This window comes from Macrobrachium rosenbergii, chromosome 42 (genome assembly GCF_040412425.1).
Source record: "Macrobrachium rosenbergii isolate ZJJX-2024 chromosome 42, ASM4041242v1, whole genome shotgun sequence".
In the NCBI taxonomy this organism is placed as follows: Eukaryota; Metazoa; Arthropoda; class Malacostraca; order Decapoda; family Palaemonidae; genus Macrobrachium; species Macrobrachium rosenbergii.
This window is the reverse complement of record NC_089782.1, coordinates 42,280,330-42,295,527: the sequence shown is the minus strand read 5'-3', so window position 1 is coordinate 42,295,527 and position 15,198 is coordinate 42,280,330. Positions and strand designations below refer to the sequence as shown.

Genomic DNA, 15,198 nt, shown 5'->3' with positions numbered 1-15,198 from the left:
GCCAAGTTTTATGAAAGTACAAAACGTCTCAATAAATTAATTTGGTGTATTCATGATACGTATTTAAACTTACAATGCTGAACATGTAATGCTAAAAGTATTGTAAAAGCATATTTATCTTTATTTTTTTTCAGAACTGTGAAGTAGTGAAAGAGTGGGTTGGACTTCGTCCCTGCAGGAAAGGTGGAATCCGTGTTGATACAGACGAGATAGTTGTTAAAGATCGTCATATTCCTGTAAGATATACTTGAAGCATTAATGCAATCTTAAGGTTCATTGTAAACAATACACTTACTTTGTTCTTTCTTTTAGGTTTAAAATGTCTATAAACCATGCTTCACTAGTTGGTCACTTTTAAAAGGCATGGCAAGAGGTTAATTTCTTTGAATTTTTTTTTTTAATCAGTATGATGAAACTAATTGAATCTCAAATAGAGGAACCTATGTATACCCTACCTTGTTCTCCTTTCCAGTACCTTTAATTTTCTTACAGATGATATGCAATATTACCATTTGAAACCAATAAAATTCATACTAATCACTATCAAAGGAACCATACTTAAGACATTTAAGTGTATAATTTTCATACTTTTGCATAATGTTTGGAAAGATTGTGCATCATGGCAGCTACATGTTTTACTTTCTATTCTTCCAGGTTGTGCATAACTATGGCCATGGAGGCTGTGGAATTTCGACATTTTGGGGATGTAGCAAAGAAGCCGCTTCTCTAGCAGTAAATCTTATTCAAAAGTACTATGGATCACCCAGCAAACTCTGAGGCTTAATCATATTACCATGTAAGCTGTCTGTGCAGACTGGAAGGATTACATTATAAAGCCAGTACAATTCAGTAATTGTAACTTTCAGCTGTATCAAATTTCTGCTTACGTATATGTAATGCCCTGCTTGATTCCTGACAGAAAGGTAAACATTCACTTATTGTATTTTACCAGATTTGACTTTAGCCTTATGTATATCTGCAGTTCCTAGAAATTCCACAGAAGAAGCATCCCCATGTTTCACCTGACTGAGTATACATTCAGGTACACTTGACAGCTAACAAGAATTTATAGTGTCTGTTATCCTGTACACAGCTCAAAATTTTCCTTCCTAAAGAAAGTGGCATTATGTGTTCTTTCCATTTAAGCACTTATTTGGCTGCAGGAACTTTGACATTAGTTGATCCTTGATTGGATTAAGTGACATAACACCTCTAGCACTACGATATATTTAGAGCCAGCGGAAACTCGGTATGCTCTTCTCAATCTGATCTTGTTCAAGCTCTGCACACAGGACTTAATCTATACTGGACTCCTGAAAAGAAATCATTGATCCATACTACCCTGAAAGCAGTGAAGCAGACATGATTTGATAGTGACCTAGAGATGTTATAATTGAAGGGGAAGAGAAAATTTCAGTTCCTCGGAAGTTTCAGTTGCTAAATCAAAGGAAGGTGTTAAATGTAGAAAAATCTCCTGTACATGTAAACTGTGTTTCTGTGAGGATACAAAAACTTTGCCTGCCTTTTGTATAAGGATTATGTCTTCAGCGCATGTGCTGGATTGGCTGTAGACTTTACTAACAGGGACAGTATTCTGGTGGGGAAGGGGTAAGAGGGGTTTCCCATCGCTTTAATCTTATGCATGCCATCCATTCTTTTATCAGCTGCCATAGATTGTGGACACATCTCGTCTTGCTCTCCTGGCAGTAGTCTGGCTGATTACCATTAAACCTTTCCTTCTTGCTTTGAGTCATGGCATTGTACATTTCAGCTTTTTTTTATTTTAAATTATTTTTTGGTCCAGTTTTTATCCTATCATTGAGAACAAACAGGACCAATGCCTCATGTCCCCCAAGCAGTTGTAGCCCCAAGCATAAAACGTACATCATGCAGAGGAAGGGAGTGTACATGTCCTTGGAAAGGTGCTGTGATGTTAGCATGGCCCTACACCTGAAGTGACACTAGTTCTTGTATACAGTATTTCTCTTATTCCCAGTCACCATCCACTTTCCCCTCTCCTGTAGCAAAAGACAAGCTAAACATCTTTTACGTACCAAAAGAAAGTTTGGCCTTTGCATAGCGTTGCCAGTTCTCCTTCTGCTTGGAACAATTACAAGTCTCTTCCCTCTCCTGCAACCCTGAAATTTCAACTAGTGCTGTCCTTTTGCTAGGGTACAGGCAGAAGACGTCTCAAATTATCTTACGGAGGTGACAGAGTAAGATGTTTGTCTTCCCAACGTATGAGGGATGACCCCCGGCCCAGTTCACGTGGCCAGGACTGCTGCCGTCATAGCAACTTTTTTCACAGCCTCGTTAAACGACTGTTCTTTGGGACCTGTACAATGTCGTCTCCTCTTTCTACAGATCGTCCATGGCCTTCAACTGCTGTCGATTCTTTGGTTTTCAGATTTACTCGAATGTGTTCTACATCTCGCTTTCTGGTTCCCTCGACCTCTCTCGATGACTTATTCGTAACGTCGACTGGAGTCATTCAAATTTTTTGTAACAAGTGTTCGAGACTTGTCAATACTGATCCATTTATGGGGTTACACAGGGAACCAAGAGTGTGCCAGGTAGAAACTTCAGAGTTAGGATTGATCCTCTTCTTTTTTCCATTCACCCTCAGAATGATCCGTTCTGGAATTGGTCTAAGCCACTGGCCATTGTACAACCAAGTTTTGCAATAGATTCAAGAGCTGCCAATGATGTCTTCGGTCCCTTTGGATCACAGAAACATGGAAGGTGTCCTTTTTAAACTCCTTCCCTTTCCTGAAAGGGGAGTAAGGTTAAGAGGTAGGAATAAGACGTGAAGACTGCTTTCCTCCCCATGTGCAGCCGCTGGTGGGGAGTGCAATTAGACTTGAGGATCGTTTTCAGTGACTGAAATCTGGGTAGTGGATGCCCTTTTGCTAGGATATAAGCTTCCCTTAGAATTCCTACCACTCCTCATTAACATCTGGTCCACATCCACAGGTTTGTTTCGGCTTGTTGAAGTTTCCTCTGCAGGGAAGTTAAAGGTTATATACTGTATGAATACGTTGTGGAAATTGTATAATCCGGTTCCCAGTGTCTACAACTGTCCCTCTCTTGTAGAGAAGGTGACAGGTATTTAGAATTCATAAATCTTTTTTTCCCCAACCCATTTCAACAGCCTTAGTTCAAGACAAACAACACGCTCCATACAAACATCAAGAAGTCAGACTTTGATTCCTTTGTTTCGTTTGAAGGATGAGTATTTCCGAATACTTGCCCATCAACCCTTCTGCAGGTTCCCGCTACATTTTTGAGGAGACATCATACTTCTTCAGAGCAGACAGCTCCATGCCTATCTCTGTATGCTTCTGACCTATTGCAAAGTTTTTTTTGGGGGGAGAAAGTGCAAAGTTTTCTCATGTCATTTCTACTCTATGTAGCGTAGTTATTTTGGGAGTCTTTTTTTTTTTTTTTTATGCCATTGTATAGAGCAATCATTGTTGCAAAATGAAACAAAATTGAGCAGTCTACCTTGAAAATTGTCAGAGCTATGCATCTGAACAGATGCATACTGACACTTCCCACAAACGTAATTGTTTGTAGGGGTCATAAGCGAAAGGGTTAAGTTTAACCAGAATATAATATTCTTTTATGGCTGAGACAAGCAGAGCTTTAGGTAAAGGTAGTTGTGAAATTAGGGCTGGTTTCAACGTCTGGCTTTTGACAGAAATTTGGATATTGGCTCCATTTTACATGCAGCTCCAGTGAAATCACCATCAACTAGTTCTAGATTTTCTTTAAAGAATTTTAGTTTTTTCCACATGGGCATGTACAGCAGCTGGACAGGTTTTTTGAACTACTGAAGTGTGTGCGTGCTTGTTGGGGAAAGTGGAGGTGCCTCAATAGCAGACTCATAATTGCCATATTTGCTGTCACACGGTCAGGAAAGCTTCATTCTCGTTAATCTACCCAAAAGAGTAAAACCAGCAGCTTAACTAAATTTCAGTTTAATTCACTACCTGTCACTAGTCATCAAAACTGGTTACTGTACAGTGTTTGTTTACTTTGGAGCTTCACACAACTCCCACATATCCTGGCTGAAATTATCATGTGGGGTGGCAGCTTTGGAAGTTTTCCCACCTTAAATAGCTACTTGGTTGAATGTATAGTAATGACTATGTAGTGAAACAAATATAACGTAAAACCACAACTAATGTGTTAATGCAAACCCATTATTTACAGGGATTGAGCCCCTTTTTCTCTTCATAGTTGGTTGGAACATCACAAGTGGTTAAAACCACAACTAATTTGTTAACGCAAACCCATTATTTACAGGCATTGAGCCCCTTTTTCTCTTCATAGTTGGTTGGAACATCACGTGTGGCCTACTGAACCCAGATGCATACTCACTGAGGTGAAACTGAAGTGTATCTTCTGTGGAGTGTCTAGGTTATTGGGTTATGCAGTAGCACAAAAACTTAGTAATGGGTTAGTAGTGAAAAATTACTTCTAATTTAATAAGTAATGGGTTAGTAGTGAAAAATTATTTCTAACTGTAATTAATGGGTTAGTAGTGAAATATTTCTTTAACTAAATTTTATATATATGTTAGGGTCAGCTTATATTTTTTGTTTGCATTTTGATTTAGTGGTATATTTAGTTTGCCATTACACATGTAAGAAAAATTACTTGTGTACTTAAGAAATGGCAGGACAATGCAGCTGTCATTACAGCATCCTTATAATCCTTCTCCTGATGACAAGTCTGTTTTTGTGTTAACATAAATATTGTTTTTGTGTTGACATGAATAAGGCTTTCACAAACATCGAACTTTCTGTTTGCAGTATTTAGCCAAATATATCATAAAATGTCTCAAAAAGAATAATTCTCCTTTGGGAAAGTGTAATAATGATAATTTAATCTTACATTTATTACAGTTAATATACTATTGTCCTTTCCGAACTTAGGGATATACTTTACAATTATGTTGATCATTACTCTTCATGCTACCAGCTGAGTTTCAAAGCTTTGTGTGCTAAACTGAAAAAACCTAATCTGCCAATAAACAAAACATGTACTTGTCTTTTGGCTCATTACTGAAGTTTTGCAGATGGGTGTATAACACACTGACCCGTAGTAAAATACTTTACATTATTACACACTGAAGTCATATCAGCTGTCATCGGTAGCAGTTAATGCTCCACTCCAAACATTTCTTTTCTCATGAAAATAGTGGTTATGGAAATAAAACTAATTCATCCACTACACTGAATATATATTAATCACTTTATAAAACCCACAAAATTCCACGTGACTTTAGGACCGTTTATTTTTTAGAGAAATTACTATTGCATACAATTACAATAAAATTTGATAACCTTGTTTCTATCCCTTCAAATTACATTACCCTTCATTTCTATCCCCTTCAAATTACAATTTATAGAGGTACACATTTAAAGCTATGAAAAGTGTAAAGCCATAAGTAAAAAATAACCCTCAAAAAAATATGCAGCGAGTCATTTACTTAACAGCAACAAACTAGAGCTGCATTTATGTTAACTTACAGGTTTATTTTCTTTATCTCCATTCTTATCATCACCAGGTTTCTTATTGTGCTCCTCAGGTTTCATTGCTGGGAAAAATAGAACCTCCTTTATATTGTGAGAATTAGTCAAAAACATAGTTAATCTGTCAATACCCATTCCCCATCCTCCAGTTGGGGGAAGGCCATATTCTAATGCTGTACAGAAATTCTCATCTATCATCTGAGCTTCATCATCTCCTGCAGCTTTGTCTTGGGCTTGCTGTGCAAATCTTGCCCTTTGATCTAGAGGATCATTCAACTCAGTGTATGCATTACATATTTCCTTTTTGGCAACAAAAAGTTCAAATCGCTCAGTTAAACCTTTGATGGATCGGTGGTACTTGGCCAGAGGACTCATAACCTGTGGATGATCCATAATAAATGTTGGGTTGATACACTGCTCTTCTAAGAATTCTCCCACAAGCTTATCTAACAGTCTTGCTGCTGTTCTTGGCGGCGGACACTCAACTTCATGCTTCTCACACAAGTCGCTCAAAATTTTGCGAGATTCTTCTGTGTTTAACTGGTCTGGAGGAGGCAACTTAACATTTAAGGCCTTTTCAAGGTCTGGGAACATATGAAGCCTACGATAAGGTGGTTTAAAATCTATTTCCCATTCTTCACCACCTGGTCCTTGTGGCTGATACTTGACTTTGTATGAACCAAAAATGCTGTAAACCATGCCTGACACTAACTTTTCTGTTAATTCTATCAAATCACTATAGTCAGCGTATGCCATATAAAATTCACAGGTTGTAAATTCAGGGTTGTGAGTAAGATCAATACCCTCATTTCTGAACTGCTTTCCAATTTCATAAACTCTGTCAATGCCACCAACAACCAACATTTTCAAATACAATTCTGGGGCTATTCTAAGGAAAAGATTCATGTCCAATTCATTGTGATGGGTTATAAAAGGTTTTGCAGTTGCTCCTCCCGCAATAACATTCATCATGGGCGTTTCCACTTCTAAGAAACCAAGGTCATCAAAGAATTTACGGATGTAAGAAATAATGTTTGCACGGACGATAAACTTCTTACGAACATCAGAATTTATAATTAAATCTAAATACCTTTGTCTATATCTCGTTTCCTGGTCTTTCACACCAAAGTGAAGGTGAGGCAGCATATGCAGGCAAGGGGTTAATACCTCTATTTTAGATGGTCGGATGGAAAGTTCACCTGTTTTTGTACGCAAGGCTAAACCTTTCACGCCTATGATGTCTCCTCTTCTGATTTTGTTGCAATCCTCCATGAAAGATTCTTCACTTTCATAAAATCTTAAATTTGCCATTACCTGTAAAATAAAACACAACAATGGAGACTACAGTTTACTACACTTAATCTTTGATTAGAAAACTGCCATTCCTTAATCCATCCTCCAGGTTCTGGATTTTTTTATATAAATAAATAACCTTTAAAACCAATGATTTTTCAACATTTTTAATATTTCAAGGTTCACAGAGCACTGCTCTACAAAAATCTTGCTTGTTCAAACAACAAACAAAATGCTGTAAAGAGCAACAAGACTCCAAATAATACTAACAAAATGTTAGCATAAATGACAGAATACTGTATAGTGAAATTTTTCTTATTAAACCTTTCACTTATTATCCAAGTACTAATTTATATGTTTAAGAACCATGAAGCACTGCCATGTATTAATTTTTACAATCACAAGAAAAATCTTCCATTATTCTGAAATATCTGTACTTATTTTTATGATCCCAATTTTACTTGTTCTTTGGTACATTCCTGTTTTCTATCCCGTGTCCCATCAGCAAGCATTTGGTGGTTTTTCCTCAATAAATGGGGTGTCATTTGTTTACTTTTATGAGACAACTAAAGGTCTCAAATGGCTCAAGCATTTCCTGAAATACATTATTTTTGCCATCTCATTACCACCAAAATCAAAATGAATGACTTAAGAAACTAGTAGTGATTAGTAAGGAAGCTCATTACTTCAGGGAATACATATAATCGTAAATATCTGTCTTCAGATTTCAAGGTAAGTTCAAATGTTACAGCAATGACAAGAAAAGACAAGAGAGACTTATCACTATTGTCTGCCATTCCCAATGCACGAAGTTGGAAAACTGACAAAAGAGGAAATGTCATACAGAAAACCAAAGCTGTTATAAACTATAACACCACAATGGGTGGCATTCTTATGCATAAGAACTACTTCAACTATAAAATCTATTGCATAAGAACTACTTACTTCAACTATAAAATCTATCTCTCAAACTTGATAATGTTGCATGAATAATATAATGATGCTTCTTCAAAATACTGTATGATTCAAAAACAAAATTATCTAGTGTAATCACTTTTCTAATTATCCTATTTTTCTACGACTCCCGAGCTAACTTAGGAATGTAAAAATGTGATATCAACTGACCATCACTAATCCAGCAATCGTTAGTCTGGTTCCATCACTAAACCAGCACTAATTTCAGCTAGTGCAATTTCAAATTTCCCAGGTCACCGCACCAACCTGCCGATACTATTTGTTGGTGCTACTTGTGTGCATATGTATGTACCCTTATGTACATGGTTCTGTTTATCTTTTGGGTTGTAAAAAAATTACAAAATGCAGTAAAAATATAAATGAGAATAGCACAAAATATAAATAAGAAAATCATAAGCATAATAACATGAACCAAAACAAGTTATAGCAAGTTCTTCAACACCAGTGAACGAGTTTATGCGTTTGTAGGTACCCTATGCACACGATAGCATTCACCTTTTGGGTTGTAAAAATAAAAAATTAGAAAATACATTAAAAACATGAAAGAGAATATCATAAAAAATCTAAGTGAGACAACATGAACCAAAACAAGCTGTAGCAATTTCTCCAATGCCAGTGAATGAGTTTGTGCATTTGTACGTACCCTACACACACGATTGCATTTATCTTTTGGGTTGTAAAAATAAAAAAATGAAAAATATAATAAAAACATAAATGAGAATAGGCATAAAATACATATAAAAAAAATTCCAAGATAAGGAAGATGGGAACCCTGACAGCATTCACCTCATGACACGTAAATGTGTATGCAGCAGCTGCAAATCCAAGCTCATCACTTTGGAAGCAGCAGTGATGAAAGTTCATGTGTAAGTTAAAAGAATTACCTACACCATTTATTTTGTCTATGCTTCACTAAAATTTCACTTGATTTTCATTCAGTGTTTCTTTTTGCCTTATTATCTAACTAGTACTGATTTACAGGGTATGTTAAAGGTAGGATGAAATGGTTAAGTGATGGGGTAAGCATATTCTACCCTAACCACTAAATAATCTGGCAATATATCATTAATCTGCACCCTGCAGGTCCCAATCATGTCAGTTTAGTGATGGTTGAGCTGTAAATCACAGTCTACTGAATTCCAAAGTAAATTACTAATAATTTTCTTTAAAAGTCATGCACTACATATCTCATATGGAACATTAAAAAAAATTTATAAAAACATGCTTATTTTTGACATTTGAAAAAAAAAAAAAAATGTAACGTAAGAGTTAAGCACATAGACTTGACTTCCACACTTGTAATGCAGGTCATTATGAGATGGAAAACACTCATAAAGCATAAGAAGCTTAATTCAAGTATGAACACTCACCTGTAATTTGACATCTTCAGCTCTCAGGTCGTAGAATCGTAACTTCTGGCTGCTCTCTCTTATAGCATGAACCCTCCCTGCAACTGTGACCTCTTCTTTTCCTTCAACTTCTTCATCTAAACTATCATATGTTTCAATGAAGTCGGAAAGTGATGTTGACACATGGAATTTGTGGGGGTATACAACTTTTCCCTCATCTTTTTGTTGCTGAACATACTGTGTTCTTAATTTCAGGTATTCATTGGCACTTATTTCTTCTTCATTTACCTGAGAAAAATGTGTAAATATAAGAAATACTATTATAAACTGAACATATGATATTTAAACACAATAAACAGGACACTGTAATATTTAAACTTGTATTGTGGTAGATCCTACAAGATTCTTGAAGTCTCACATCAGGTTTACTCAGAAGAAATGATTTCTTCATCTCCAAACCTGAAGTATTAAACAGTAAAATGTTGTACAGCCAAAAGGAAGGCCTTCGCAGCATATGTAAGACCATCAAAGAGAAGTTTATTTTTTTTTTATCTACAACAGAGCAGACTAATAGGAAAATTTACATCCAAGATTCAGAAACTTGCTGGCTTATACCATCCTCAAAAGTAATCCTGTGTCCTTTATTCTTGGGGTGATTGGGGAGTTTATCGAGATAAATCGTGTTCCTTAGTCGTCCTTACATTTACTAATACAGCTCTACTGAATAAACTTCAATAAAAATTTGAACTTAAAAAAATTTCAACCTACAGACATGTATAAATTTCCTCAGTTTTAACTTAAGTGTATATACTTTCTTAATAACTGAAATGCCTTGTAACCACAAAGCTTACAAATACTGAAATGTCCAAGTTCCCACTGCAATAAATTTCTCGGAAAATGAGCCTTTAAAACTTTGGGCAAGTTCCCTAATGTAGTACATAAAGAAAAACTTCTGTCAAGTATTACAGTATTACTAATTAGTTTAACCAGACCATTCAGCTACTTGTTCACCTCTCATGAGGCTGGCCAACCTAATGTCAAGTTCTGTAATTGGAGATATCTTTAACAGTACAATGTCAGTAAGATGTATGGTTTCTAAAGCTGTCACATGGAATATTTCCTATACATAAAAAGATACGAGGCAAATTTATTGCAAATATTTTACACAGGAGATACAGTGCACGTGGATATAAAAAGCGCAAGATTCTGTAGTCAATGTAAGCACCATATTTAAAAAACAACACAAATAAGGCATTTTTATGTGCAACTCCTCAAATTAGCAAGGATAGAATTCCAAATATTTCCCACTGTGTCTTGAGGCTTGCCAAAGAGAAAAATACTGGGTACAATCCACCAAATTGAGGAGATTTTTGTGTGAAGCTGATACTTATACAGTATGGGATACACTGTAGGCACACAACTGCTGCTTAAATACATATAGATTAAAAAAAAAAAAAACTAAAATCCTACCACATCGATAAGAATGTTGTACTGCTCTTACGAGAATGTAACTTCACTAGAAACAGAAAAGAATAATATCCAAGATTGTTGAGGGACATTAACTGCTCTTACAAGAATGTAACTTCACTAGACACAGAAAAGAGTACTTCAGTATCTAAAACAGGTGTATGTGAGAATGTCACTTCCTTACAACATATAATGCATTCGGTACTGGACTTTCACTTTTGATGACATCAAGTGAGTACATTATTGCCACAGTGCAGAATTATATCAGGTGAGAAATTACCTGATATACTCACAGATCTCAACATTACCCCATCGTCGTCACTACATGCTTTTTATGTCTGCTTTACTTTTAACGGAGTTAGTGTGAAATTCAGCTTTTCCACTGTCTTATACACTTTCTGCACGAACTCGCAGTTTTAGATCTTCATATTTTTCCATAATTTCCCAAGAATACTTACTGTTCTTTGTCCTGCTACTTCCTTGGCTTGTTTTTCCCACTAAATGCTCCTTATCCTGTCATCAAAATCACCTAATTTTTTTTTTAGATCTCAGTGTACTTCCCAATCACAGGACACTACATCTCTTCACCACTGCCTCATTTATAACATGATTTCCCCACACACCACTTTGCAGCTTCCACTATTACCATGATAAACATCAAAGGGTGCAAAAGTGAGCCTTGACTGAAACCAAGCTATTTAAACTGATTACTGTTGATTTTCCAGCTTCTCCTTCACCTTCTTCAATGTTTTCAAAACATGCTTAAGGAATCTTGTCACTACGATTTTCCAGTTGCAGTGCATCCCCTTTTCTTTGTACTGTAAAACCATGAAACCATTATTACCGTATATATACCTCTTACCCTAAGCTGCTTATATCTGTTCCAGTGTTAGTTTCATCTATTCTGGCAAGTCATCAATAACTGGCTCCTCTGCTGTTTTCATTAAATTTCCTGTTATTCTGAACAGGCCCTTTTAACCTCTTCTGTTTCAAACTTTATGATTCCCATATCACAGCAACATCCTCCACTTATTACTTTGATTCAGAATGCCTTCAAAATACTGGCTCATTCAAGTACCTCTTTCAATTTTATTTCTCCATTTTCATCTTTACGAAGATACTTGGCCTTAATGGACATACGGGCATCTGCCTTTCAGTCTCCCTCCTCCCTGTCCTTTGACAGGCCTTGAAGGCTCATTTCTGTTCAGGTGCCTTCTACATCTTGATTTCCTTTACCATGTCTCTTCATCTATATCACTTCACCAGTTGCACACCACATACAACTACAGCTGCTTTTTTGTACTGTATACCTTGCGTGGTTCCAACCAACCAATTTATGGTGCTTTGCTTGCCGAGACTTTTTTCTTGGACATTTTTCAGTGTCATGTTTTTATTCTTTGGATTGTCTTTTTTTTCGCTGTTCTATCCCTCACTACCAAGTCTGCTTGATAGTGTGCTAAGCATGCCTTTCCTGGTATGACAGTGCAATACTTTTCTCTGATGCTGCCTGCACTAACAGTAATAAAATCAATGTGCGTTTCAGCTTCTCTACTCTTGTATGATAACTTCTATCTGCAATCCTTGAAAGATGGTGTTCAGTAACTAGAAGCCTTGCTCTGACAAAATTCCAGGGTTGCATCTCCCTCCTAATTTTTCTCTCCCAAGTTATATTTTACTATTCAACCGAAAAACCAACCCTTTCTGACCCAAAGCTGCTATGGAGGTAATTTTTTTGTTATGAAAACAAGAGCAATTCTGGAAGGCACAAAAAGAAACTGATAAGAGTGCTTGAAGAACACAATGTATTAATTCTATCTGTTATCCAGTACTAATGAAATGTCAAGTGAAAAGTACAATAAAGCTACCATAATGGTAACAAGTATGAGGGACAGGAAATTAACAGGTCACACAGAAGATAAAGGGTTGGTTAAGCTATATGGGTTGCAGACTTTCCAGTCTTTCATTTACCATGCAATTTGTCCTTTCTAGTCTGTACATAATCACTAAATTGTAAATTCCTTAAACCAAAGTAATGCAAACTATCTGCAGCCTACCTCTTCCCCATGTCACAGGTATTAGTCTACTTCAACATTCCTATTAAAACTTCATATCAATTACAGCACTAACAGCCTGTAAACCCAACCATCTTGCTTTCATCATACAAAGCACTACAGTTCATATGATTATATCAAATACCTTTTTGGGTTTTGTGGACTGCTCAGGTTTATTTGCTTCCTTCAAAGCCTTTTCTTGTGCCTTCTTTTCTGCTTTAAGTCGCCTTTTCAGCTCACTAGAAAAAAGTAATAATGTATTAGTTGTAATGAAACATGGTGTCTGGTTCACTAAACATCTAATTCCTCTTATTATATTATGCATACAGTACTCTCTACTTTCACAAAAACTTGTGTGTTTATACAAGTCCACAAGAATTCAACAAAATTTGTTTTCGTGCTTTTTGACAATCAAAATATAAAGCCTGAACTTACACAATTCTATTTATATAACATCACCTGGTTTGTTTTGTGAAGCATAGTTCATACTATAAAATTAGTGTCTCCCTACATTCTACAAAAGTTCTCCCTACAATCTACAAAAGTTTGGGAACTATATTCATATTGTACATGCACAAAACCTTAGCATATGTATGTTTAAAAATTAACGGAATTGTTTAACAGTATAATTTTATCCAATTTCAAAGTTTTAAATACCAGTTACCAATCATGGCATTTTCCTCAATACTTACATGCTACAGTATATAATATTACAAAATACATTTGAAATGCATTGCATACTGACAAATTTTAATTACTTTACCCGGGTGTAACATGATAAAAACAAAAGGTAACGTAGTCAGTAAGTAAAAACAAGTTGGTACTTATACCACTATGATATATCTGTGCATAACTTTTATACAATATCCTAGAATAATAAGTCACAAATTGCCTCCACCATGCCTGATTTAACATTACAAAAATCCTCTTTAGGTAATTTTCATCAATGTATTTTAAACTTGCAAAACTTATGCAAAAAAGTGAAATGTTCAAGTGGTGTTTTGTCTTTTTACACAATCTTCATATATGTTCTTAACTATGATTTCTAACCTAAGCCATAATTTATTTAACTTGAATATGACAATGAAAAATGTTGATACAAGTGATTCAATATCCTAAGAAAGGTATTCAAAAATTTATCATGCTATAAAACTGTGCAACTACAATATGAGTTGTAGATTAGACAATACTGAAATGTTAGGGTGCTTTGGCACAGATGATTTCCTAGCCTACATCTTTTAACCAGAATATACAGAGTAAAAACTACTCATTACATGCGCTATGTTAGCGATGAAAAAAGTTAAATGAAAAAAATGGAGGGATGTCAATAATACCTGTACATAACTATTTGCAAGAATTTCATGATGTAATTCGTGACATTTTTCCAGCAATCAAGTTATAAGGAAATCCACTTTTACCTATTAAAAGTTTAAAGCTGCATCTGTCTCATGGTATTGATATAGTCTAAGGTCTCTGTGCCACTATATTCAGCAAACCAAGTTTAATTTCTTACTCTATCAGCCTAAAGATACTTCAAAGTATAGTAGATACATAAAATTAAATGGTGTATGCAGTATTATCAACACACTGCATCGCATACCCTTGATTTTCTTCGTCAGAGTATGAGGAAAGTTTCATGCAACTTAATACTTCATAATGAGGGTACTAGAATTGGAATGAAAGTGTATCTTCCATAATAGAACCTAAAACTTGCACAAACTGTATGGGGATATCCAAAGCTTCATTACTAAGCAATCACAATGAATTCCATAAAAACTCGAAATAATGAGAACATATCAGATGTAATCAATTTCTGAACCAGAGCAGAAATTTATTCATCCCAATCCTGATAACCTATGGAAAGTTCATAAAGTGGTTAACAGTACTGAAAATAATGAAATTTACTCCAGTTTTGGGAAAGTGAATCTCCTTAAAAGTCTGAACAGAATATCCTGGTTTCCCCTCTGGGTAATATACGAAAATAAAAAATTTAACTAATTTATTCCATTCATTTTAAAAACTTTCAATCACAATGTAAAAGAAATGAATAGCAACTGTAGCTCTGGGATTCCCTACTTGCTTATAAATTAGAAATACTATATCTAAAACTTAACTGATTATGACAAATAGGACTAATACAGGCTTACTGATTAAATGACTTTCACTATTCTTTTTCTTTGGGTTTGATGTAAACTTCTGTGACTTCAAAGGGAAGAAAACTTTATACACTAAGAGAATAACAAGCAAATTTATTTAATCTCTTTCACAAACTGTATACATAAAGTACACAGGTAGAAACCAAGTGTATGCACACAACATTTAGTACAGTAAAAATGATGGATGAAACAACAAAAGCAGCTGAGGAAGTTATCAATGTAGCTTTACGTAACAACAGTTACAGTATTATGTCCTATAATTGACATTAAATGTTAAACATCAGTAAATGAAAGGATGACAGTTCTTGAGTAAACTCCACATCCAAATACACTGTGTACCATGCACACAATTCTATGAAACACTAAT

The 15,198-nt window shown here is 35.4% G+C and overlaps 2 protein-coding genes across 6 annotated transcripts in view; one reads left to right on the top strand and one right to left on the bottom strand.

The window, feature by feature from the left end:
• Nucleotides 1–4,904, top strand: part of Daao2 (D-amino acid oxidase 2) — a 61,487-nt gene extending 56,583 nt beyond the window's left edge. For all 3 annotated transcript variants that reach the window (XM_067086235.1, XM_067086238.1, XM_067086237.1), the window contains 2 exons: nucleotides 135–236; nucleotides 655–4,904. In XM_067086235.1, the coding sequence (XP_066942336.1) occupies nucleotides 135–236; nucleotides 655–777 (225 nt within the window). In that variant the 3' untranslated portion in view covers nucleotides 778–4,904. The remainder of the gene's footprint in view (nucleotides 1–134; nucleotides 237–654) is intronic.
• Nucleotides 4,905–5,231: 327 nt separating this feature from the next.
• Nucleotides 5,232–15,198, bottom strand: part of LysRS (Lysyl-tRNA synthetase) — a 202,666-nt gene continuing 192,699 nt past the window's right edge. For all 3 annotated transcript variants that reach the window (XM_067086226.1, XM_067086227.1, XM_067086225.1), the window contains 3 exons: nucleotides 12,821–12,914; nucleotides 9,179–9,445; nucleotides 5,232–6,854 (listed from right to left, as the gene is read on the bottom strand). In XM_067086226.1, coding sequence (XP_066942327.1) covers nucleotides 5,529–6,854; nucleotides 9,179–9,445; nucleotides 12,821–12,914 — 1,687 coding nt within the window. In that variant the 3' untranslated portion in view covers nucleotides 5,232–5,528. The remainder of the gene's footprint in view (nucleotides 6,855–9,178; nucleotides 9,446–12,820; nucleotides 12,915–15,198) is intronic.